This window comes from Anomaloglossus baeobatrachus, chromosome 2 (assembly GCF_048569485.1).
Source record: "Anomaloglossus baeobatrachus isolate aAnoBae1 chromosome 2, aAnoBae1.hap1, whole genome shotgun sequence".
Classification (NCBI taxonomy): Eukaryota; Metazoa; Chordata; class Amphibia; order Anura; family Aromobatidae; genus Anomaloglossus; species Anomaloglossus baeobatrachus.
The window spans coordinates 622,849,291-622,875,854 of record NC_134354.1 but is presented as its reverse complement, the minus strand read 5'-3'; the positions used below and the strand labels follow the sequence as shown (position 1 = coordinate 622,875,854).

Below are 26,564 nucleotides of genomic sequence, written 5' to 3'. Positions count from 1 at the left end.
GGATAATAACCCACTGTTCTTGTGTCCCTCAATTAAGGCTACAAGAAAGGTATTTTACTATGAGTACCAGAAATATTAATTTATTCCTACATTTCTAGAAGACAACAGATATAGTGCAAAGCTCTGAGGAAAAAAAGCTTAAAAATTGTTCTATTATTGTAAATAGAATTTTTTCATAAAACATGTCAGAAGTGCAGACATGTCTTCTTTAAAAAACTTCTTTAAAAGCCTGTGCATTCAAGTTTGTATTCTACAATTACATAACTTAGTGTTCTCGGCTGCATATTAGCTTTATTCACTTGTATGCTTCACAGGCCATTCATTTCAGTGTCAGTATTGAAGAGCAATAGTCCCTTGTACCCTTGTTTTCTGATTCACAGTGGAGGTACTCCCCATACACTACAGTGGGGAGGTGGCCTCACTTGTTTACAGCTCTAGCTTTTCAAAGATATAGGCATTTTTATTTATTCAACATATGTGTCATAGGAAGAACTCAGTATTGGAAACCATTGTTAAAATTAGTACTATATTTCTAGGTGAAATAAAATCTGGAATACTAAGACTTGGCAGTGTTACTGTACCAGTATTTAATGCCGGTGAGAAGATGAAAGTGCCAGATGTCCTGTTTTATGAAAATGCACAGGTAAGCAACAATGTTAATGTAAATGTATATACTCATCTATATGTGTGTGTGTGCGGCGTGTATGTATTTATACAAATATAAAATATTAATAAAATATGTATTATAATATTTATATACACACTGTGTGTATGTGTGTGTGTGTGTATATATATATATATATATATATATATATATATTGTGAGACTGTGACCGGGGTTATCTATGACGGCCGGTATGTCTCGCCCAGGTTGTGCTCACTCCATGATAGAAAGTAAATCCACTATAGGGTTAATGCTGTTTCCCTACAGGCTTAAGGAAGGGTTAAAAGGAAACAGGAACGAGGGCAGGTGTGCCGGATGTGGGGAGTGATCACAACTCCCTGGGTTCTCTGCTGGAGAGACATGTATATTGCTGTGGACGTTTGTTTGGAGATTAAACACCGTGTGCTGTGAACCTTACTGCCTGGATCCCGTGTCTTCTGCTGCGCAGCCGACCGTGCTACCTCACATATGGTGGAGAATGCGGGCATGCCAGCCGGTGAGGTGTACCTTCCTTTTCTGGTAACCCGGTAGCACATGTCCTGGATTCAAGCAGCTATACTACGGCCCAAACCCAGTGACGCCATGGAGGACATACTAAAGCAGTTGGCTCAAGCTACTGCACAGCAACAACAGGTGAATACCCACCTGCTCCGGACGTTGGAGCAACAGCAGCGACAAGCTGATGCACAGCAGCAACAAGTTGATGCACAGCGGCAACAAGCTGATGCACAGCGGCAACAACACCAGCAATCCTTGATATTGCAGGAAAAAAGGCACCAAGAACAGATGGTTCTCCTGGCCAAGTCAATCCGTGCCGGACCGGCAGCAACAACCCCGGGACCGGGTGACGACAGCAGCGTCCGGAAAGCGGTGAGACAAGCGTTACAAAAGATGACCCCGGGGGATGATGTGGAAGCGTTCCTGGCAGTGTTTGAGCGGGTGGCCGAGCGGGAAAAGCTGCCGACCCCCCAGTGGGCTGAGGTATTGTCACCCTATCTGACGGGGGAACCCCAAAAAGCGTACCTGGACCTCTGTACCGAGGACGCCATTGACTATGTGACCCTGAAAGCCGAAATACTGGCTCGGTTGGGGGTGAATACTTATGTACGGGCTCAGCGGGTAAATCAGTGGTTCTATGAGGAAGCCAAACCCGTACGCTCCCAGGCCTATGACTTATTACATCTTGTAAAAAAGTGGTTGCAGCCTGACACTCTGAGCCCGGCGCAAATGGTGGAAAGGGTAGTAGTGGATCGTTTTGTGCGCACTTTACCCGTCACCGTTCAACGGTGGGTAGGACAGGGTGACCCGAGTACCCTGGACCAATTAGTGTCCCTGGTAGAGCGGCATGTGGCTACGCAGGACTTGATACGGGACACTGAGACTTTGCGTACCGCCCGTCGGTCCGGCCCCTCCAAGCCTAGGGCCAAGGACCCACCGCTGACAACGGTACAGGAGTCCGCTACCGTCCCGGCTGAGGCCGCGCCCGCTGTTCCTGAGGTCCGGAAGGCTCTGTACCCTAAACGACAACTTGTCAAGGGGGTTTCCTTCCCTATTAGATGTTGGCGGTGCCAGCGGGTGGGACATATGGAAGCCCAGTGTCCACTGACCACGGAGCCCATGGATTGTGGGGTTACCCGGCGGGGTTCAATGTATGCTCAGGTGGTGTGTACCGCTGACCTGATTCCCCCAGAGACTGAGCCACACTTGTGCCAAATACAGGTGAATGGATGTCCGGTTACAGGATTGTTGGATTCCGGAAGCTTAGTGACCCTTGTGCGAGCCACCTTGAGGGCTAAAGTAAAGGCCACAGGACGTACCGTGGGGGTGGTTTGCATACATGGGGACCGCCGAGACTATCCCACGGGGATGGTCACCATCACAGCACCTTGCGGTCAGGTGCAACATGAAGTGGGACTTCTGAACACTCTTCCTTATGACGTGATCCTAGGAAGGGATCTGCCCTATTTTTGGACTTTATGGAGGGGACCCCCTAAGTCCCCTCAGGTATTGGTCAGTCCGGGACCTGAACCCTACAATCCTGAATCTGGGACGCCTGCCGTAGGGGTCACCATGATAGGGACAGAGTGTGAACCCGATAGGTCACCCCTAGAGGTATTGGCAGGAGAGGCTGAAATGGTCGAGCCCATCCCGGAGTTGGAGGCATCCCCGGATACGTTTGGGACAGCCCAACTCCAGGACCCTACATTAATACATGCCCGGTGCCCAGGTAAGGTACCCCCATTTCGCTCTCAAGCAGGATTTACTCTACAGGGTAGATGAAATACGGGGCGTGGGGGTAGAGCAGTTGGTGGTGCCCCAGCCGTATCGCCGGCGGGTCCTCGACTTGGCTCATAAACACCTGATGAGTGGTCACCTAGGGGTCAAGAAAACGCAGGAGCGAATATTGCAAAGGTTTTATTGGCCCGGGGTCTTTGGAGAGGTAAAACGGTTCTGCGAAACCTGCCCGGAGTGTCAGCTTACCGCACCCCTGGCCCACTTTCGCAGTCCGTTGGTACCATTACCCATTATAGAAGTCCCTTTTGAACTGATAGGAATGGATCTGGTGGGGCCCCTCGTAAAGTCTGCTCGAGGGCACCAACACATCCTAGTGATCGTTGACTATGCCACCCGGTATCCAGAGGCGATACCTCTCAGACATACTGCAGCAAAGCTTATAGCTCGGGAGTTGTTTGCTGTGTTCTGCCGGGTGGGGTTGCCCAAGGAGATCCTTACGGATCAGGGGACCCCATTCATGTCTAAAGTGACCAAAGAGCTGTGCCGGCTACTCCAGATCAAGCAGTTGCGTACGTCTGTGTATCATCCTCAGACGGATGGGTTAGTGGAACGATTCAATAAAACCATGAAAACCATGCTAAAAAGGGTGATCTCCAAAGACGGGAAAGACTGGGATATGATGCTTCCCTATTTGATGTTTGCCATCCGTGAGGTGCCACAGGCATCCACGGGGTTTTCGCCTTTTGAGTTGTTATACGGGCGACATCCCCGAGGATTGTTGGACCTGGCAAAGGAAACATGGGAGCAAGAGCCCACCCCCCATAAAAGTGTGATTGAACACATTTTAGGAATGCAGAACCGCATAAGCGCGGTCATGCCAATTGTAAAGGAGCATTTACAGGAGGCTCAGGCCGCGCAAAGCGGCCGCTACAATAGACAAGCCACCGTGCGGACCTTTAAACCCGGGGATCGGGTGTTGGTATTAATCCCCACGGCGGAGAGTAAATTCCTGGCTCAGTGGCAAGGCCCCTACGAGATAAAGGAAAGAGTCGGGGTGGTCAACTATAAAGTATTGCAGCCCGGTAGGCGGAAACCTGAACAAATATACCATGTCAACCTATTAAAACCGTGGCAGGATCGGGAAAGCCTGATGGTTGAGTTTCCCCCATCTCCCTCCTCTTCGGGTCGTTCACTCCCGGCTTCAACGACCTCCGGAGAGGACGAACCGGAAGTAAGGATCGGAGAAGCCCTCACCAAGCAACAGAGGCGAGAGGCCAGACGACTGGTTCAGCAGAACCCCGATGTCTTCTCCGAGTTGCCGGGTAGGACCAGTCTGATACGACATGACATTGTCACCGAGCCTCACCTGAAGGTACGCCTGAAGTCATACCGCGTGCCGGAGGCTCGAAGACAAGCCATATCAGAGGAAGTGAAGACAATGCTACGCCTGGGGGTCATCGAAAAATCCCGGAGTGAATGGGCTAGTCCCATTGTCCTAATACCAAAACCCGATGGCTCCTTAAGGTTCTGCAATGACTTCCGGAGATTGAACGAAATATCCAAGTTCGATCTCTACCCCATGCCCCGGGTGGATGAGCTGATTGATAGGCTGGGACAGGCGCGATATTTTACCACGCTCGACCTGACCAAGGGGTACTGGCAGGTGCCACTGACGGAGTCCGCCAAGGAGAAAACCGCTTTTGTTACGCCGGAGGGTCTCTTCCACTATGTTGTCTTGCCTTTTGGGTTACATGGCGCTCCGGCCACGTTCCAGAGGTTGATGGACTTGGTGCTGGAACCTCACCAGGCGTATGCATCAGCGTACCTTGATGACATCATTATTTACAGCTCCGAATGGCAGACCCACTTGGAACAGGTACAAGCGGTGGTGGACGCGCTTCGAACAGCCGGATTGACAGCCAATCCCAAGAAATGTGCGTTGGGACTCACGGAAGCCCGCTACTTGGGCTACGTGATAGGCCAAGGGGTGATTAAGCCCCAAATTAACAAGGTTGAGGCGATCCAGAAGTGGCCTAGACCCCTGACCACGAAGCAGGTTAGGGCCTTCCTGGGTATCGTGGGGTACTACAGGAGGTTTGTAAGGGATTTTGCGGGACTATCAGCCCCCTTGACGGACCTTCTCAAAGGTAAGAAGTCCGTCATGGTGCGGTGGACTCCGCAGGCCGAGGACTCCTTCCGGGCCCTGAAGGAGGTCCTGTGCGGACAGCCCGTTCTGGTCAACCCTGATTTCCGGAAGGAGTTCATTGTACAGACTGACGCCTCGGAGGTCGGCCTGGGGGCAGTGCTGTCTCAGGTGGTTCAGGGGGAGGAACATCCCGTCACCTTGAGTAGGAAGCTCACCCCTCCCGAGCGGAATTATAGCGTAGTGGAGAAGGAGTGCCTGGCGATCAAGTGGGCCTTGGAGTCCCTACGCTATTACCTGCTGGGACGGCAGTTTCGCTTGGTGACTGATCACTCTCCGCTGGTCTGGATGAGGTCCGCCAAGGAACGGAATGCCCGGGTTACCCGGTGGTTCCTTTCTCTGCAGAACTTCCGGTTTACGGTTGAACACCGGGCCGGTCGGTTGCAGGGCAACGCCGATGCCTTGTCCCGCGGCCCGTGTTTGATGGCTGGAGTTCAACCCCGCACGCTTGAACTGAGGGGGGGGGTATGTGAGACTGTGACCGGGGTTATCTATGACGGCCGGTATGTCTCGCCCAGGTTGTGCTCACTCCATGATAGAAAGTAAATCCACTATAGGGTTAATGCTGTTTCCCTACAGGCTTAAGGAAGGGTTAAAAGGAAACAGGAACGAGGGCAGGTGTGCCGGATGTGGGGAGTGATCACAACTCCCTGGGTTCTCTGCTGGAGAGACATGTATATTGCTGTGGACGTTTGTTTGGAGATTAAACACCGTGTGCTGTGAACCTTACTGCCTGGATCCCGTGTCTTCTGCTGCGCAGCCGACCGTGCTACCTCACAATATATATATATATATATATATATATATATATATATATATATATACATATACATATATAGAAAAGAATATATGTACTTTATTAAGATTTTACGTGATGTACCAAGAAAAAGTTGCAAATGTTTGGGAGGTGTACAGGAAATCATACATGGTTTTCTAAATGTTTCCAAAATATAAATCTGAAAATTGTGGCTGACATTTGTATTCAGCCGCCTGTAGTCTGATATCGCTAAATAAATCCTGAGTGATCAGCTGCCTCCAGAAGCCATTTAATCATGAAATTGAGTCCACCTGCATGTCATTTATTCTCAGTATAACTACTACAGATCTTCTTTGGACAGCATCAGAGGTTTGTTTGAGAACATTAGGGATTAAACACCATCATGAAAACCAAGGAACACACCAGACAAGTCAAGGATAAAACTGTGGAAAGAGTAAAGCAGGGTTAGGTTATAAAATAATATCCCAAGCTCACTCAGCATTACAGTAAATGTCAGTCATAGCCACCGCTCTCGAAACACAGATATAGCCAGTGTTCTGTCCCCACTTAAAGGCGATGGAAGGTGCGTAGTTGTGAGAGGTTGTGAGAGTCTTACCTTCGTTTTTCCTATAGGTGAGGCAGACAGGACCAGAGCTCTCCAGAGTGAAAACATGCACATGCTGAGATGAAACAATGGTGGTTTATTTTCTCCAAAGGTTAGGACATGCAGAGTGCAGTAATCCAAGTACCTGGCATTGAAATCTTCCAGTGATGCTTGCCTCTGAAGCTACTACATGGTCAGAAGACTTTGCTTCTAGTAGCTCCTATAAGGGATCTTGCTCTCACAAAAGCTCTGGCTGGAATGAACATCCCAGGAAGTGATGCAAGAGGGTCATCAGACACTCCCATGGGCTGGGCAAAAGAAACAGAGGAGCTGAAAAGTCTGACCAGTAGATGGCAGCAGAGACAGGCATGAAAAGCATTAAATAACAGTTTTAACTAAGACAAATAGAAACAGCACAGCCAGTGTAGTAGTTTTGATAACTGTTAAACCACAGATTTTTTTTTTATATAAGACAGTGCTTCCCAAATTTTAATGCAGGCCTAATCAGTAAGCTGCAGCCTTTTCGTTGGTGAGGCACAGCTGGTTTGGCTGTTTTTACATAAGTGATGTAAACTGTACATGTTTTTTTCGGGGGGGGGGGGGGGGTGCTCTATATATCTGGTTTAGCAGCATTGCAACTCATTTGTCCTTAGCATAATGTTATACAGTGTTTAGAAGACAAATGACAAGGAAATTGAAAGATATGTTTTTAGCATGGATTTAGAACAGGGTGATGCTTTAGCCCCACCATCATTGGTGTGTCTGATGAGGCACCAAGAGGAAAAGTTTGAGAACTCCTGGTGTATCAAGAGAATGGTAGGGGAGAATATTGACTTCAGTACAATTAGGTAACAGCTTTTATTTTGCAAAGCCAATTTCACAATAAAAATAGGAATATAACAGGCAGCTGCTTTGGTTTACCTCTTTTTGCACTTGTTCTCCCATCTTCGCCTAACAGACACAGTTCTTTTCCACACCAAAATATATTTGTGTCCAGGATTTTTTTCCATCTTCTTATTTTTTCTCAGCAATTTAATTGAGTTATCTTTCTGTTTTACTCAGGAGGTATAAAAGAAGCCATTACTAGTATTGACAAGATGGGGGATATTGTTGATAGCTTATTGACAATTCTGAGTGATGTGAGGTTGTATTTTACACAGAGGTTGGCTGAGGCTTGTCTATACCGACAAGCAGTAATTTTCTAAGGACTTTGGCTGACCTACTTCCACATGACCTGTTTCTTGCTTCTCCAGTGAAAGAATCACTTGGCTTCAGAGAAAGCAAGAGAGGTGGGAGGCAAAGAGGAAATCATTGCATTCTGTACATCAGTCACAGGGATACTGGATTTGGAATATGTATGCATGCAGTTAAGCTAACTAATTTGTCTATCTGAGCGTGATATTGTCCTCTAGGTAATACAACTATCAGCATTGAGAGGGAACTGGGTCAGCTCATATTTTGGCAACATCTTGTGGCTTGTAATTAGTAACACATTTTACAGCAATTTGGTTTATCAGAATATCCAATGCAAGAGCTTTTACCTTAAATGTCTTTTATATGTTTTAGTACTTGTTATGTTCGTAGAACAATTCACAAAGGGGTAAAGGTAACACACTAAAAACTGCAACTGACCCAGAGATCCCAACCCTGCAGTCCCTAGTGGTTCCTGCTGGAGTTCGAATAGACCTGACACAGACTAAACGATGGCAACTCGGAACTCGTGTCTAGGCTATGAGATCGCCTATCCAGCTTTTCACGTTCCTCCTAAGAAACCGGAGGGCAGAGCAGAGTACAAATTACCTACAGAAGGAAATATGTGCTGAAGTAGAAAATGATCCCAGAGTGAGTAAGACTGACAACCAAAGAAAATAGCAGAGAAGGTGAATATTGCTACAGAATATGCTGCCTATTTACTGATAACGCACATAAGCCTAGGTTCACATTTCCATCAATTTGTATCAGTCACAATCCGTGGCACTGGTAAACAACAGAATCCATTTGGCGGATCCCGTTGTTCCCATAGGCTTGGATGAGCGGCGGATTGTGACTGATGACTCTGTATTTCATCCTCCGCCCCACTGATCAGTCGTACAACGACTGACCGTCGGGCGGCAGCAACGCAGCATGTAGCGTTTTTTGAGCAGCGGAATCTTTTTGATTCCGCTGCGCATGCTCACTCTTGGCGGCCGAACGTTCAGCTGATCGCCCGGCGGCTGGCTTCTGTGAGTGATCAGTTGATCACCTGGCGGCCGGCTGCTGTGAACGATCAGCTGATCGCTCTCATTAGCCCGCCGGGAGATCATCTGTTCGCTCTCAAGAGTTGGCGGCCGGCTAATGAGAGCGATCAGCTGATCATTCTCTCTCTCACGTTTTACAACGGAGTCCGACAATGAATTCTTATTCTTGTCATCCATTGTACAACGCATCAGTCACAAGCATCAAGCAACGCATGTGACTGATGGAAAACAACGGAAATGTGAACCTAGCCTAAGAGAGATGCAGAGTGGAGAACAAAAACAGCAGAGAGAAATATCCTAGCTGACATTCCACTGACTGGCAGAAACTAAAAGCGATATGACTGGACTTCAAATTGAGAATATCACCAGCAGGAAATACCAGCTGGAGGGTGAAGTACCACCCAAAAGGAGTTTTGACAGGCAAATGAGGTAATGAATACACCTGTTACCCTAATAGAATCAAAACACAGATAACAGAAACTAACACTTGAAGAAAAGGTGAATCTACTGTGGTGTGTCTGACTGAGAAGCCGACTACAGAGACTCAAGGTTTCAAATCCAGACGCATGACAGCGCTGTTTAAGTGATACAGTGTTTAGGGAAATTCTCATTTCATACATTGGTTACTGTTATAAAGAGATGAAAATTATCAGTGGAAATTTCTAGATGGGGAATTTGGTCCATTACACAAAAAAACAAAGAATAGGGGTGGCTTCCTGTGGGCCTTATTCTTTTCTTAAGACGTGTCCTATGAAACTTTTCTACATCTGTGAAAATTCTATATTAACAAGTTAGTTGTTTTAAATTTTAGTTTCAACTTTTTAGGCAATATTCACTCATAATTATTTTTTCCAGAATTTCACAACAAATTACATTGCAACAAAAAATATTCTCTAACAGCGTGAAGAATCCATCGCATGTACTTGGCATGCAGCTAATATTCAAATTTACAGCATACCCTGTCTGTTGTGGAATTGCTTTGGTCAAACCACATCAAAATCATCAATGAAATCCACAAGTAAAACAATTGTATTTTATTGATGAATTTGAAGTGTATTTACTTTAGTAAAAATGACTTAAATGGGTTGTTCAATACATTAAATTGTGTCAATAATTAACTTTAAAATCTAATAATTTTTCCTATTGACACTTCTAGAAAATTTCTTACCGTTTCCTTGCTAGCCTCAATTCTGGTTTCTTTTTACTTCCGATGACGTTTTGTTTGAAACTTCCAACTGGCTTAAGGGTATCTCAAAAGAAACATCATCACTGATGTTCCATCGGTGCGCTGTTCTTGTACTATGCTGTCCCTCCCTTTTGCTCGTTTAAAGGGAACCAATCACCAGGATTTTTGAATATAACCTAAAGCCAGTGCTATACTGCCACTATCAGGCTGCTTATCCATTAGTGCTATCTGGCACTATCAGGCTGCTTACCATTAGTGGTCAGCTCAGATGTTTAGGCTTTCAAATCCAAGAAAGTAAACTTTAAAAAATCATCAGCTTATTGAGGGACAATTGTAACATATGGATTCCCGACTCCCTGCCTGCTGTTCCTCCCTCTCTCTGTTTTCTTTGGTAAGTATTATACAAACAATTCACTTTGTTGATGGACCTGTGTGAGGTCATACCTATGTGACCTGGTATCCAGCTTTGTTGGCTGAGGCTCGCTCCTTCAGGTCACATGGGTATGGCCGTCACACAGATCCTTAAACAAAGTGAGTCGTTTGTATAATACCATAGAGAACAGAGAGAGGGAGGAACAACAGGCGGGAGGGGGGGGGATGCATATGAATACCCACCCAGAGATTATCTGCTCAGTTGCAATTGTCACTCAAGAAGCTGATGTTTTTTAAAAGATGTTTTTAAAAAACATCCGAGCTGACCACTAATGGTATGTGGATAGGCAGCCTGATAGTGCCAGTAGTGCACTGGCTTTAAGTTATATACGAAAATCCTGGTGATTGGTTCCCTTTAACTTCCCTATTTGTAAACTGACTATAACTAGGGACAGGGTTTCAAATAAAAAAAAAAATAATTTTTATACTTACCTGTCTTTGACGCTGTTGTCTTCGACGCTGCTGTTGCTTCCGTGCCCACTCATTATGCTTAGAAATATTCACTGCACTCACCACGGACTCAGAAGTAACAACAGCGCCAGAGACAGCAGTACTGGAGATAGGTAAGTATACCAGCTCATGCTGTTCGTGTGCTATGCGGATGTCACACGGATAGCACAGGGACAGCACACACATACACACTTTCACCACAGATAGTGCAAAACGTTCATGTTTTGCACAGATGTGTGAAGGAGGCCTTAGAGGAAGTTTATGGTTTTTATAATTAGCATTAATGTTCATTCATTACACAGTAAATGAATGATGTTTTTCTAAACTAAATCATATGCAATGGAGTAAGATCGGTGTAGATTTATAGCCAAGCTGTCAAATTCTGCATAAATCAGTTGTCTAGGTGTATGCAAGAAACTTTGTAATGTGTCTTATTAGGGAGATCTGCTACTTTCTCCATGTATGAGGTACTTCTCCCCGTCCCTTTAACTTACCCTTAACTCTTAGGGGTACTTTGCACGTTGCGACATCGCTACTGCGATATCGTCTGGGTCAAATCGAAAGTGACGCACATCTGGCGTCGGTAACGACGTCACAACGTGTAAAGCCTAGATGCAACGATAAACGATCGCAAAAGCGTCGTAAATCGGTGATCTGTGTAGTGTTGGTCATTTTCATAATTTCGCTGCAGCGACAGGTACAATGTTGTTCCTCGTTCCTGCGGCAGCACACATCGCTGTGTATGAAGCCGCAGGAGCGAGGAATATCTCCTTACCTGCCTCCACCGGCTATGTGGAAGGAAGTAGGTGGGCGGGATGTTTACGTCCCGTTCAATTCCGCCCCTCCGCTTCTATTGGCCGCCTGCCGTGTGATGTCGCTGTGACGCCGCACGACCTGCCCCCTTAGGAAGGAGGCGGGTCGCCGGCCAGAGCGACGTCGCAGGGCAACGAAGTGCGTGTGAAGCTGCCGTAACGATAATGTTCGCTACGGCAGCTATCACAAGAGATCGCATCTGCGACGGGGGCGGGGACTATCGCGCTCGGCATCGCTACAAGCGGCTAGCGATGTCGCAGCATGCAAAGTACCCCTTAGGCTATGGTCACACTTTGTGTTTTGTTTTTTTTTAAATGCAAATTAATAGTTGCTTTTTAAAGTAACAGCACAAACTATGCAATTTCAGAGAGCTCATTCTCAAGCTTATTTTGTTTTTCTTTTTTTTTCTTGCCGGAATTTGAGAGCTGCAGTGTTTTGGAATTCAGCAACATGTAAACTCTTTCAGTGTTTTTGCATTTTTTTTTCACCATAAGAAAGCAATGAGAAATTAAAAAAAAAAAATGCTCCAAAAAACACAACAGTGTTTTTGATTCATTTTCATGCATTTTTTTTTTCATTTTTTTCTTGGTGGATAGAACAAACTTTATTAAACATGTAGTTTAGATAAAGCACACTTGTAATCCGCACCCAGGAAAAAAAAGATGCAAAATAACGCTGCAAAAATACTGAAAAATGGCGTTTTTATACCAAGAAAGCAGGTTTTGGCTAAGTAAAGAATGCAGCAAAATTGTTGCATGTGAACAAAGCCTTAAAAAACATCTCTGCTCCATGTTAAGATGGACTACTGGCAGCAGAGTGAGATATCAGGTTATACCTTTTAAAATATTCTGGAGAGGGGAGAAGAAGTGAGGAGCTAAGTCAGACGCCTAAAGATCGTACAAGTCTTTTACTTCTATCCAAAGCTTGACTCACATCCACTCAGCTCAGTATTTCTCTATGAATGATGTATGGAATGGTGAAAATGTATGAAACAAGTTAAAGTAGAATTGGTAATATGGCTAGAAGTGTTATTCCTAATATGCACACGCCTGGCAGCCTTTTCTATAAATTTACTTGTACATACTGTATATGTGTGTACACACATAGACAGAAAGGTATAGAAATATTTGGACAGTGACTGAATGTTCGTGATTTGGTCTCTTCTTGTATCTATTTTGTATTTCAAGTAAAACAACAGATGCAAATGAGGTGTAGACTTTCAGGTTTAATTAAAGGAATTAAACAAAAATATCCTGTAAAGCCTTTAGGAATTGCAACCATTTTTTCAACAAAGCCTCCTCATTTCATGGGCTCTAAAGAAATTGGACAAATAAACTTTACCATAAGTAAAACATTCAATCACTGCCTGAAGGAAGCCATGGACATCACCATATCCTGGGTTTCCTCCTTTGTTGTGCTTTGCAAGGCCTTTATGGCAGCTGACTTCAGTTGTTTCTTGCTTGTGGGTTTTTCTGTCTTAACCCCTTAACGACCGCGGGCCGTAAAATTACGTCCTAAATGACATAATCTTACTGCCCGCGGTCCTCCGGCGGCAGCATGCCGCGATCGGCACACATCTCAGCTGATTTTCACAGCTGAGATGTGTGCCTGCTAGGCACGAGCAGAATCGTTATCTGCTCGTGCCGATTAACCCCTTATATGGCGCTGTCAATACATGACAGCGCCATTATAAGCGCGATCGCGGTAAAGTTTTACTTACCGCCGAAACCGGAAGTCACGTGACGCGATCACGTGACTCCCGATAGTTGTCATGGTAGCACAGGGTCATGTGATGACTCCTGTACTACACATGAATTGGTTTCACTTTCGCTGTGCCCGGGGCACAGCAAAAGAGAAAGACAGCGTATCTGCTGTTTACAGCCTTCCAGCTGTGATCAGCAGATACTGCAGAGCGATCGGAATGCTGATCGCAATAGCCCCCTAGGGGGACTAGTAAAATAAAAAAAAAAAGTAAAAAAATAAGTTTTAAAAAATTAAAAAAAAACAAAAAAACCTAAAAGTTCAAATCACCCCCCATTCGCCCCATTGAAAATTAAAGGGTTAAAAAAATAAAAAATATACACACATTTGGTATCGCCGCGTTCAGAAACGCCCGATCTATCAAAATATAAAATCAATTAATCTGATCAGTAAACGGCGTAGCGGCAAAAAAATTCCAAACGCCAAAACGACGTTTTTTTGTCGCCACAACTTTTGCGCAAAATGCAATAAGAGGCGATCAAAACGTAGCATCTGCGCAAAAATGGTACCGTTAAAAACGTCAGCTCGAGACGCAAAAAATAAGCCGTCATTGAGCCTAAGATCCCGAAAAATGAGAACGCTACGGGTCACGGAATATGGCGTAAAACGTGCGCCACTTTTTTCGGACAAACTTCCGATTTTTTTTTAACCCCTTATATGAAAGTAAACCTATACATGTTTGGTGTCTACGAACTCGCACTGACCTGAGGCATCACACCCACACATCAGTTTTACCATATAGTGAACACAGTGAATAAAATATCTCAAAAACCATAGTGCTATCGCACTTTTTTTGCAATTTTTCAGCATTTGGAATTTTTTTGCCATTTTCTAGTACACAATATGGTAAAACTGATGGTTTCATTTAAAAGTACAGCTCGTTCCGCAAAAAATGAGCCCTCACATGACCATATTGACTGAAAAATAAAAAAGTTACGTCTCTCAGAAAAAGAATGGCGAAAAAAAAAAACGGAAAGCGAAAAATCGGCCGGTCGTGAAAGGGTTAAGCTTTGCTAATAGCATATGAAATGCAGCTTGATGGGGTTTAGATCTGGTGATTGACTCAGTCATTGCAGAATATTCCGCTTCTCCGCCATACATAACTCCTGAGTTGCTTTTGCAGTGTGTTTTGGGTCATTGTCTATCTGTACTGGGAAGTGACGTCTAATCAACCCTGCCATATTTGGTTGAGCAGAAAGTATCACTCTGTACACTTCAGAATTCATCCAACTGCTTATGTCTTCAGTCAGATCATTAATAATAATTGTAATCTTTATTTCTATAGCGCCGACATATTCCGCAGCGCTTTACAATTCAGGAGGCTCATATACATATCATATACATAAACACCTACAAACAAGTAACAATTATAGAAGATACAATATTTAAAGGGAAAAAAGGCAACCCTGCTCGTGAGAGCTTACAATCTACAATGAGATGGGGGGAGGGGCATGGTATAAGTGCTTATTTACAATAACAGTCCAGCCATCTCAAGGAAATGGGGGATAGATAATGGTTTCCTGGACCAATAGGCCAGAGCCTTGAGATGCAGTTGGGTGCCATGGAGTTTGACGTGGGGTTATGTTCTGAGAAGTTGTAGAGGGATTAGGTGAAATAAGTTTGGCTAGGGAGTGTGATAGGCCGCCCTAAAAAGATGCGTTTTTTAGGGAGCGTCTGAAGCTGAGTAAGTTGTGATTTTTCCTAACTTCTTGGGGTAGAGTGTTCCAGAGGTTTGGTGCAGCTCGGAAGAAGTCTTGGATTCGGGAGTGGGAGGTTCGAATTAGTGTGGATGTTAGTCGAAAGTCATTTGCAGAGCGTAGAGAACGGGTGGGGTTATAGACAGAGAGGAGGGTGGAGATGTAGGGGGTGCCGCACTGTGGAGAGCTTTGTGGGTGAGAACAAGCAGTTTGAATTGGATCCTGTGATATATGGGCAGCCAGTGCAATGAATGGCACAGAGCAGAGGCATCCGAGTAGCGGTTAGCCAGATAGGTGACCCTGGCTGCTGCATTAAGGATGGACTGTAGATGAGAGAGTCTAGTTAGGGGTAGACCAATTAATAGAGAGTTACAGTAGTCAAGGCGAGAGTGGATCAGGGCCACGGTGAGGGTTTTTGTCGTTTCCATTGTGAGAAAGGGGCGGATTCTAGAGATGTTCTTGAGGTGCAAGCGGCAGGAGCGGGCAAGAGATTATATTTGGGAGGTGAAGGAGAGATCAGTGTCAAGTATAACCCCCAGGCAGCGGGCCTGCTACCTAGGACTTATCGTTTTGCCACACACAGAGAGGGAGATGTCAGGTTTAGGAAGGTTGGGAGATGGAGGGAAAAGCAGAAGTTCAGTTTTGGAAACTCTAGTGACCCAGTGCCATTGGCAGCCATGCATGCCCGGCCATCACACTGCCTCCACCTTGTTAAATGAGTAAATGTAAAATGGCCAATGATGACCCCCACTCCACCTGGTAAAATGGCTGCATCCAGGCTTGGACTGAATGCGAGGTAGTCACATATCATCCATTAAGGTCTGTTGGAGTTTCAGAAAGAGACGTTACTGGTGCAATCCTCGGATTGTAATACCCCCTTAGTTTCCCTTTATTTTTTTGTTCTGAAAATTAGTAGCAGTCTGAGATCACAGATCCGGTGATTTTTTTCATTTACATCTGCCAAAATCATTTTGGCCTAAGTAGAAATGTATGGCTTACTCTAGTGACGTGTAAGCTTCCAGTAAATGCGTGAACAGTGTATTTCTGTCTCTTGTAAGTACAATGGCCTTATTCCGATTTGGTTCAGATCACTAGTTTTAGGATATTTGTTCATGTATTTAATTGGAGATAGGTTTAGACCTTCTCCTACAGGCAAGACTGTTCCAGTCCTATGTTCTTCTGAACGTCTTTACTATCTATCATCTACAATGATCAAAACAAATGCTGATGTGAAGCATTGTCGTTTATTTTTCTATCTGAAATGTGACCTACTTTCAGGAGCTCTGACTTCAATGGTTTTTGTATTTGCAGCATCTGAGAGTCATGGAAGACATGCTGAAAGACTTCCTGCTTGGAGAACACCTATTGCTTGTTGGAAATCAGGTATGCTCTGTTATTTCTAAGTTATTATTGTTTCTTCAATTCTTAGAAATGGGTCAGAATTCTTGCAATGAGCTGCTATTTATTAATAGAGTGTGAAAGTTTCCATACCCATTAGATGATTGTCTACTGAGTCTCACTACTTATCCAAGAGCAGCTAAATCATATATTGTGTATGAGGATGGTTAATAAGTGTATGCCTAGCCAGTGCTGGGCTATGTCCTTCAAGGTTCAAAATGATACAACATAATGTAAGTACTGGAAACATAAAATTAATAGTCAGCAGCACCAAACACAGTGCCCAGGAGCAAGGTTAAGAAACGTGATCATTGTACTGTTGAAATCCATTTAAATTAAAGGGAACCTCCAATCAGAAATTTTGCTTTAAACCTAAAAGTTTCCCCCTCTGCAGCTCGTGGGCTGCATTCTAGCAAGGTTCCTGTACTTTTTGTGGCCCCTTTTAAACCAAATTAAATACTTTATAAACTTGTACCTTTTGCTATGTAAATTTTGTAAATCGTCCATGGAGGCGGGCTCTCTGGTGACCGTTGCTGTTCCTCCAGCAGATTTACGCCGCCCCCCCAACGCTGAATTTCATATCTCAGGACGCCGACCTCGTGACCGCACTTTCCCCTTTTCCTCCAGCGTTCTGCGCAAGTGCTTGCTGGCCAGATGACCCGACGTCACCTCTTACCCATCTTGCCCTGCTGCATGGTAAGATGGGAAGGAGGTGACGTCGGGTCCATTTGGCCGGCGAGCGCTTGCGCAGAACGCTGGAGGCAGTGGGGGAAAGCGCGTCCACAAGATTATGGGCGGGCACTTGCGATGCAATCACAGCGCCGCCCATAATCTCGTGCTTGTGACACACGTCACCAGCGATCCCCCCATGGACGATTTACAAAATTTACATAGCAAAAGGTACAAGTTTATAAAGTATTTAATTTGGTTTAAAAGGGGCCACAAAAAGTACAGGAACCTTGCTAGAATGCAGCCCAGGAGCTGCAGAGGGGGAAACATTTAGGTTTCAAGCAAAATTTCTGATGACCGGTTCCCTTTAAAGAGAGGCAGAACTGTGATTATTCCAGTGTGTAAAAAATCCTGATTTATTCACAGCTATACTGCTAAGAACCGCTATAATTCTTGAACTGCTCAATGGACACATACTAATTACATAAGTTACCATTTTAAGTTGCTTCTGGTCGCACGCAGAGCGGGGGGAGAGGTGGGCGGGACTGTTTTGATTTTAATGTCATCAATGAAATGCTCTTTGTATAAGAGCAGATTGTAAAAGAAATTCCGTTAAAATTCAATAAAAAGATGTTTAAAAAAAAAAAAAAAAAAAAGAACCGCTATAATATGTCCTCCATGCGGCTGTTCATGATGGTGTGCTACTGAGAAATAGGGGGGCAGGATCTCCTCATGTCTGTGTGCAGTGTATGAGAGAGATCATAGCTTCAAGTCTCTACCCACTAGCTCAGGAAAAACTGACAATGAAGGATGCTTCTCATGTGTGCTGATATGTACAGCCGTGACTTCTTATTTTAAAAAGTCATATAAAAAGATAGGTAAGCTTTTATTAACCCCTTCAGCCCCAGGGTGTGTTCCGTTTTTGCAGGGTTTTTTTGCTCCCCTTCTTCCGAGAGCTGTAACTTTTTTATTTTTCTGTCAATCTTGCCATATGAGGGCTTTTTTTTGCTGGACGAGTTGTACTTTTAAATGAAACCATAAGTTTTACCATATAGTGTACTGGAAAACAGCAAAAAAATTCCAAGTGTGGAAAAACTGCAAAAAAAGTATGATTGCACAATAGTTTTTGGGATATTTTATTCACCGTGTTCAATATTTGGTAAAACTGAATTGTGATGCCTGAGGTCGGTGCGCGTTTGTAGACACCAAACATGTATAGGTTTACTTGTATCTAAGGGGTTAAAAAAAATTAACAAGTTTGTCCAATAAAAGTGGCTTGACAAAGAATGCAGGCAGCATTCGAAACGTTTAGGCGCACATGGGCTCCTTATTTTGTCCCTTGTAATTATAATTTTTACGTCCTTTAAAATAAATTTTATATCATTCCGGAAGCTGGATTGTTTTTTTCTTCCATTGGATCCCTGCACTGCCAGAGTATTATCCTTGCATGCCGCACCTCACCACAGCTGAGCTGGATCACCTTTTTTTTCTTTCACGTTTTGCGCCATTTTCCGAAACCCGTAGCATTCTCATTTTTTTGGGATCTATGGCTCAGTGATGGCTTCTTTTTTGCATCTCGAGCTGACATTTCTAATGGTACCATTTTTTGCGCAGATGCTAAGTTTTGATCGCCTGTTATTGCATTTTGTGCAAAACGTGCGGTGACCAAAAAACGTAATTTTGTCATTTGGAATTTTTTTGCCGTTACGCCGTACGCCGTTTACTGATCAGATTAATTGATTTTACAGTTTGATAGATCAGGCGTTTCTGAATGCAGCGATACCAAATATGTGTATTTTTTAAAATTTTTTAACCCTTTCAGTTTCAATGGGGCGAAAGGGGGGTGATTGGAACTTAGGGTTTTTTTTTATTTTTTAAAACTTTTTTTTTTTAACTTTTTTTATTTTACTAGTCCCCCTAGAAGGCTATAGCGATCAGCAATCCGATCACTCTGCCCTATCTGTAGATCTCAGGTACAGAGCCGAGATCTGCAGATATGCTGCTTTACTCTCTCTGCTGGCACTATGCCGACACTGAGCGAAAGTGACTCATGTTAACTACAGGCGTCATCACATGACCCTGTGCTACCATGGCAACCACCGAGAGTCACGTGATCACGTATGTACTTTAAGGATCCCGTTTGGCGACCAAAGCTTATGCAAGACTAGACCATACCTCTCCAGCTTTTCCCAGCTCTGCTGCAAGTGACTGATAGCCCTCTGTCTACATACACACAAGGGAAGCGCTGTAAATCACCTGCAGCAGCACTGGAAAGCGCCAGCCAGACATGGAGTTGGACTAGTCTCATTTCTGGTCCCTAGCTGGATTTTTAAAGTATAAAATGTAAGATTGTATGCATTTTTGAAGAAAAATAATCACTTACTACAGAACAGCAACATTAAAAAGGATCTATTACAGAGCTGAAAAGTTGCTTTCTTATTAAGCAGCACAACGGTCTGAGCTTGTCTTTCCCTCACTATGCAGCTCCCTCCTGCATCTCACTCTCCACTTTTGTAGACTTATATAGACAATATGGAATCTGTTTCCTCAGTGAACTTAAAAGGGTGGTTCACCCATATTTTTTATTGTCTAGTTCGATATTATATTGAGATTCAATGTTTCTCAATGTACCTTGTGTTGGCAATAGCGCCTGTGAGAGGCGCTATTGCAGACCGCAGTTCCCCGCTCCAGTGACGTCACGTCAAGTTCCGCACATGTCACATCTGTGCGGCCGGATGCAGTTTTCCTGACTCACTGAGTTGTGAGCGGTGTTTCACCGCTTGTCACAGCCCATCTGCTCCCTCCTCCCTCACAGCAGAACGCTGCAAGCAGGAGACGGGCTGTGCTGTGAGGGAGGAGGGAGCAGGTGGGCTGTGACAAGCGGTGAAACACCGCTCACAGCTCAGTGAGTCAGGAAAACAGCAGCCGGCCTCACGGATGTGACGAGTGCGGAACTTGACGTGACGTCACCGGAGTGGGGAACAGCAGTCTACAATAGCGCCTCTCACAGGCACTATTGCCAACACAAGGTATTTGAGAGAAACATTGTTTATTAATATAATATCGATCTAGACAATAAAAAATATGGGTGAACCACCCCTTTAAAACAGTGTCCTCCCTGAATGACCAGCTACGGAGGGGGTGCTGGTGCTTTATAAATTGAGCAAATAATAAACAATATATTACAAAAGGGATTTTTGGTGCAAGGTGGTTGGGGGGATTCAGTGGGCGTATACTTTGATCAATGAGCAATAGGTTTAAACGTGATCATGACTGACTTGTTTTTCCAAAAGCAAATGAGACATGAACATCTAGCTTTCATCAGATTACTACTTGTGCCAGCCACAACATCTCCAATGCCAGCCATAATTGTCTCATAAAAAAGTCATGCACCTATGGGCAGTTATCCACAGTGCCTTACGTCTGCACCACACAAACCTGCTTCACGTTCCTGGCTTTTTTGTAGGAAATTGCTGGTTTATTCCCTGTTAAGAGTATGTTCGCACAATGTTAGTTCAATCCAATCTGTATTTTTATAGGGGATCTGGATCAAAATCCCATTTATGGAATGGAAAACATACAGTACACTGACCCTATGCAGCCCATATGATAGTTCACTTGGGTCTCAGCATGCTCTAGCCCAGGGGTCTCAAACACGCGGGCCGCATGCGGAATTCTCAGGCTTCTTCTTGCGGCCCACAGGCACGTAACAGTAACGATCGTGGCCGGTGCAGAGGCCACGGTCGTCAGCACTTTATTTCAAATTAATACTTTCCTGGAGTCAAGTTCTCTCTGCAAATCTATTCCAATGGCCACCACCTGCCAATCAGAAGCAAGCATTTGACGCTTATGACCTTACTTGCTTGCTTCTGATTCGTGCCGCCTCAGCAAAACATTTATCTGAATTTAAGATGAGACGCTGACAGCGGTGGCATGAGGCTCGTGCCTGCAAGAAGCAGGGAAGAGGACGCCGACGGAACATGGATAGGTGAGAAGAATGTGTGTACGTGTGTAGAATGGCTGTGTTTGTGTGTGTGTAGAATGGGTGTGTTTGTGTGTGTGTGTAGAATGTGTGTGTGTGTGTGTGTGTGTGTGTGTGTGTGTGTGTGTGTGTGGGGCATGGCATGGCCCAATAGGTGACCAGGATGGGACATTGCTACAAGAAGAGGACCAATAAAAGGACATTACTACAAGAGGACCTGCATGGGAACATTGCTACAGGATGGGCACAAGGATGGGCACACTACTACAGGATGGGCAGAAGGATGGACACATTACTATTAGATGGGCACAAGGATGGACACATTACTACAGGATAGGCACATTACTATAGGATGGGCACAAGGATGGACATAATACTAAAGGATGGGCACATTACTATAGAAAGGGCAAAAGGATGTGCACATTACTATAGGATGGGGACAAGGATAGGCATATTACTTCAGGATGGGGAGAAAGATGGGCACATTACTACAAGGGGACAAGGATGGACACATTACTATAAGATGTTGGCCAAAATTACTATATGGTGCTAATTGTTAAACTATATTACATACAAAAAGGCGAAAAAAAAAAATCAAGATAAAGCATGACATTTTTATTTCCCATCAAAATGTTAGATATATATATATATATATATATATATATATATAATTTATTTTATTTTTTTTTTTAAAAAGTGAACATTTGTTATAATAAACAAGTGAAAAATGTTCAAAGCGTGATCTAAAGGTGTATAGAAAAAAAAGTATGGTGCCAATAAAAATGCCACTTTGTCCTGAAAACAATGTGGCCCCCCAAATTATTTTTTTTTATTATGTGCGGCCCATATAACTAGCCAAGTCGGAGACCCCTGCTTTAGCCTGTTGAATTTGCATGTAAATAGCAGTGAGCTCCTGTGCTTTTCTGCTCTGGGGATGAGCACATGGACTAAATCACGTCCACAAAATGCGGATCTAACTGGCCCGAGTTTTACAAGTGTCTGAACCTAGGCTAAGGCTTGTGATGTTTTTTTTCTCTTGTAGCTCATCTCTATGCTAAATTCCGATTATTTAAAAAAATCTAATGCCTATAAGCCTGTAATTTACATACAGCACCGCACAGCATTTGAACTGTTGCCATTGTTTCATTCATTAAAGTGAGTGCATTAACCAAATTACCTAAGGTTTAATACGTTTAAATCGTAAATCAAATTCAAGAGATATACTGCTTCGTTAGCATAATGTATCTAAAGGTGAATTTAGAGGACAAACACACAAACATACACATCGACACATGAGTAAAAGTTAATCACTAGATGCCATTTTACAATTGCCAATATTTCCCGATTGTACACATACAAACTGTATACTTTAAATTGTTTGCCTCCCAGTTTCATATAGCAATAGTCCACAAAAAAATTGTACTTCCTTACTGAGCTCCAATATGACTTAAAACTCACCTTACACCCTGGACGGGTGAAAGCGCGGCATCTGGCAGCTGTACACTATAGCTGACACCCTGCCTAGAAATAGTCAATTCATGTATCAGTTTACCATTGCAGATCCCAATTACCATTCTGGCACAGAAGAGAGGCAACAGGCTTTTTTTTTCCACAGCCTCTAGATTTCGGCAATACCCATTCAAACTCTTATTCAGCCGGTAGCTATTATCACTGGCTTCTTCATACATTTAGGCTACATGCGCACAAGTTTTTTTTCGCATTCTTGTTGCTTTTTTTTTTTTTTTTGATGCAGTTTTTTTGTCAGAATTTTCTGACATTTGACTTCCAATGTCACCCATAGAAATCAATGAGGGCATGAAAAACGCATGACAAACACATGGCCACAAATTGTTTGCGTTTTGCATACATTTTACCCACAGTTTTCTCAACAAAAACACAGCTCACCAACTTAGTTCCAGAATGACAAAATCAAAGCTGGAGGAATTTTGGCATGTCGGTGTCTCTCTCTCTGTCTCTCTCTCTGTGTGTCTCTCTCTCTCTCTCTCTCTGTCTCTCTCTCTCCAAGCACTACATACTCACCGATCAGCGGCTGTCACACTGCTACTGCAGCCTCTCATCTTCTTCCGGACCCACTCATTAGCCTCATACATATTAACTCCTCGCCCCGTCTGTGATTGGTTACAGTCAGACGTACCCCCATGCTGAGTGACAGCTGTCTGACTGCAAACAATCACAGCCACCGGTGGGCATGTCTACATTGTTCAGTATAGTGCAATACACTTCAGTAGTAGACTTAACCTCACAGCAGTGAACCCATGACGTCACTGCTGCGACACATTCCGTACTGCAGGGACTTGTAGCTGGGTCCACCCCAGTTCATTCTGATCGCTGTGGCTCTGTCCACACTCACAGCTGGCAGTCATGCTGTATGGAGGTTTGCTGTGACAGGACAGGGATGTAGCAGATCTGAATCGCCATGAGACTTCGTGTGGATTACTTCGGACCTGCAGGGGTGTTTGGGGGTTAATAATGTGGTGAAAGAGGGGGATTTTTATTTTATTTCAAATAAAGGATTTTTTTGGCTTTGTGGTTATTTACTTTCACTTGCAGATTAGTGATGTAGGGTGTCTCATAGACGCCTGACATCACAAACCTAGGTCTTAGTGGCAGCTATGGGCTGCCATTAACCCCTTATTACCCCGATTGCCACCGCAACAGGGCAATCAGGAAGAGCTGGGTCTAGTGCCAAAATAGAGCTGGGTCTAGCACTAGAATTGGCGCATCTTATGGCATGCGCCACTTCTGGGGCGGCTGCGGGCTGCTATTGTTGGCTGGAAAGGGCCAAATAACGATGGCCCTTCCCACCTTAAAAATATCGGCCCCCAGTTGTCTGCTGTACCTTGGCTGGTATTAGAAAAATGGGGGGGACCCCCACGTCATTTCTTTTTATTTTTTAATAAATCAATTAAAAAAAAGCGTCGGATCCCCTCTATTTTTCATAACCAGCAAAGGTACAGCAGACAGCTGAGGGTTGCAGCCTGCAGCTTCTGCTGTTCCTGTGCTGGATATGAAAGGGCCCCACGTCATTTTTTCACCCCCCAAAATTAAAAAAACAGCTAGCCAAGCTGCCTATCACGCTATCAAGCAATTTTGTTCTTTGTTTCTATGTATTCTTAATTATTATCTAATCTATATTTTCTGATTATCTATCTATCTAGCTATTCTTTCTATTTTTTCCTATCTATCATCTATTCTAGCCATCTATCCATTACCCTATCCTATTATATGTTGTTTCTGCTTTAAAAAACGCAATAACAAAAACGCACCAAAAATGCACTAAGGCTGCTTTCACATCAGCGTTTTTTTGCCTGACGCATCTGACCCAATTCTGCGGATTGTACGTGCAACATATGCAACCACAATTGTTATTTACTGGATCCTTCTACTTGCGATGGATGCAGAGGGATACAGAATTTATCAGCCGGCACTGGAGTCAGCTTAACTCCTGATCTGACAGCCTGCACACGCTGCGATGGATGCAGGTTAACAGCAGTCACTGCCTGCTGCCGATCACATGTGACTGTGTGCGGGCTGTGTGGTCAGGAGTCAGCTGAGTTCAGATCAGCTGAGGACTCCAGTGTCGGCTGATTACTTGTTCTGTGTCCCCCTGCATACATCGCAGCGTGTGCGGGCTGTGAGGTCAACTGAGTTTGGCCGGCACTGGAGTCAGCTGATCTGAACTCAGCTGAACTCATTGAACAAGTAATCAGATCAGCTAACTCCAGTGTCAGCCGATTACTTGTTCTGTGTCCCGCTGCATCCATCGCAGCGTGTGGGGGCTGGAGTTCAACTGAGTTCAGATCAGCTGACTCCAGTGCCTGACGAACTCAGCTGACCTCACAGCCCGCACACACTGCGATAGATGCAGGGGGACACAGAACAAGTAATCGTCGACACTGGAGACAGCTGATCTGATTGCTTGTTCTGATTGGTGTGTGGTCAGTAGTAGGGATGAGTGAGCAGTAAAATGCTCGGGTGCTCGATGGGCGAAGCCCAGGTCGATTTCATTAAAAAAAAACAACAAAAAACGAAAAACCCCAAACACATAACCCCAACCCTAAGGTTAGGGGTGAAAAAAAAATGCGTGGGCTCCTAGTAGGTACGGGCTGCCCCCCACCCCCAGCTGCCTATTTGTACCTGGCTGGGAGCCAAAAATATAGGGAGGTCCTTTTTTTTTAATAATTTCATCAATTTCATGAAATAATTTAAAAAAAAAAAAATGATGTGGGCTTCGCCCAATTTTTGTGTCCAGCCAGGTACAACTAGGCAGCTGGGGATTGCAGTTTGCAGTGCAGGGTGGCACAAGCTTTATGCCCCCCCCCCCGCTGCTAATTGCAGTCCGCAGCCGCCACAGAAAATGGCGCTTTCATAGAAGCGACATCTTCTGGTGCTGTATCCAACTTTACCAGTGGCCCGACGCTGGGAAATAAGGGGTTAATACCAGATTTGTTTTATCAGCTGGTATCATAGTTTCATAGTATCATAGTTTTTTAAGGTTGAAGGGAGACTCTAAGTCCATCTAGTTCAACCCGTAGCCTAACATGTTGATCCAGAGGAAGGCAAAAAAAAAAACCAATGTGGCAAACAAGTTCCAATGGGGAAAAAATTCCTTCCTGACTCCACATCCGGCAATCAGACTAGTTCCCTGGATCAATACCCTGTCATAAAATCTAATATACATAACTGGTAATATTAAATTTTTCAAGAAAGGCATCCAGGCTCTGCTTAAATGTTAGTAGTGAATCACTCATTACAACATCATGCGGCAGAGAGTTCCATAGTCTCACTGCTCGCACAGTAAAGAATCCTCGTCTGTGATTATGATTAAACCTTCTTTCCTCAAGACGTAGCGGATGCCCCCGTGTTCCAGTCGCAGGCCTAGGTGTAAAAAGATCTTTGGAAAGGTCTCTGTACTGTCCCCTCATATATTTATACATTGTAATTAGATCCCCCCTAAGCCTTCGTTTTTCCAAACTAAATAACCCCAAGTTTAATAACCTGTCTTGGTATTGCAGCCCCACCATTCCTCTAATAATCTTGGTGGCTCTTCTCTGCACCCTCTCCAGTTCAGCTATGTCCTTCTTATATATCGGTGACCAGAATTGTACACAGTATTCTAAGTGCGGTCGCACTAGTGACTTGTACAGAGGTAGAACTATATTTTTTTCATGAACACTTATACCTCTTTTAATACATCCCATTATTTTATTAGCCCTGGCAGCAGCTGCCTGACACTGTCCACTAAAGTGAAGTTTACCATCCACCCATACACCCAAGTTGGTATAAAGCCCAAGATTCTTAATGTTAGGCCATGTTTGACTCGCCATTAAGAATCTCCAATAAAAGGTTAAAAAAAAACACCACACAGAGAAAAAATACTTTATTATAAATAAATACACAGACACACTTAGGGACTCCTTCTTTAATATTCCTTCTCACCCCTCCACGATCCTGGT

At 44.3% G+C, this 26,564-nt stretch overlaps 1 protein-coding gene across 2 annotated transcripts in view; it reads left to right on the top strand.

Moving 5' to 3' along the window:
- Positions 1-26,564, top strand: part of VWA8 (von Willebrand factor A domain containing 8) — a 532,124-nt gene that overhangs the window by 234,055 nt on the left and 271,505 nt on the right. For both annotated transcript variants that reach the window (XM_075336856.1, XM_075336857.1), the window contains exons 20-21: positions 537-643; positions 16,350-16,421. In XM_075336856.1, coding sequence (XP_075192971.1) covers positions 537-643; positions 16,350-16,421 — 179 coding nt within the window. The remainder of the gene's footprint in view (positions 1-536; positions 644-16,349; positions 16,422-26,564) is intronic.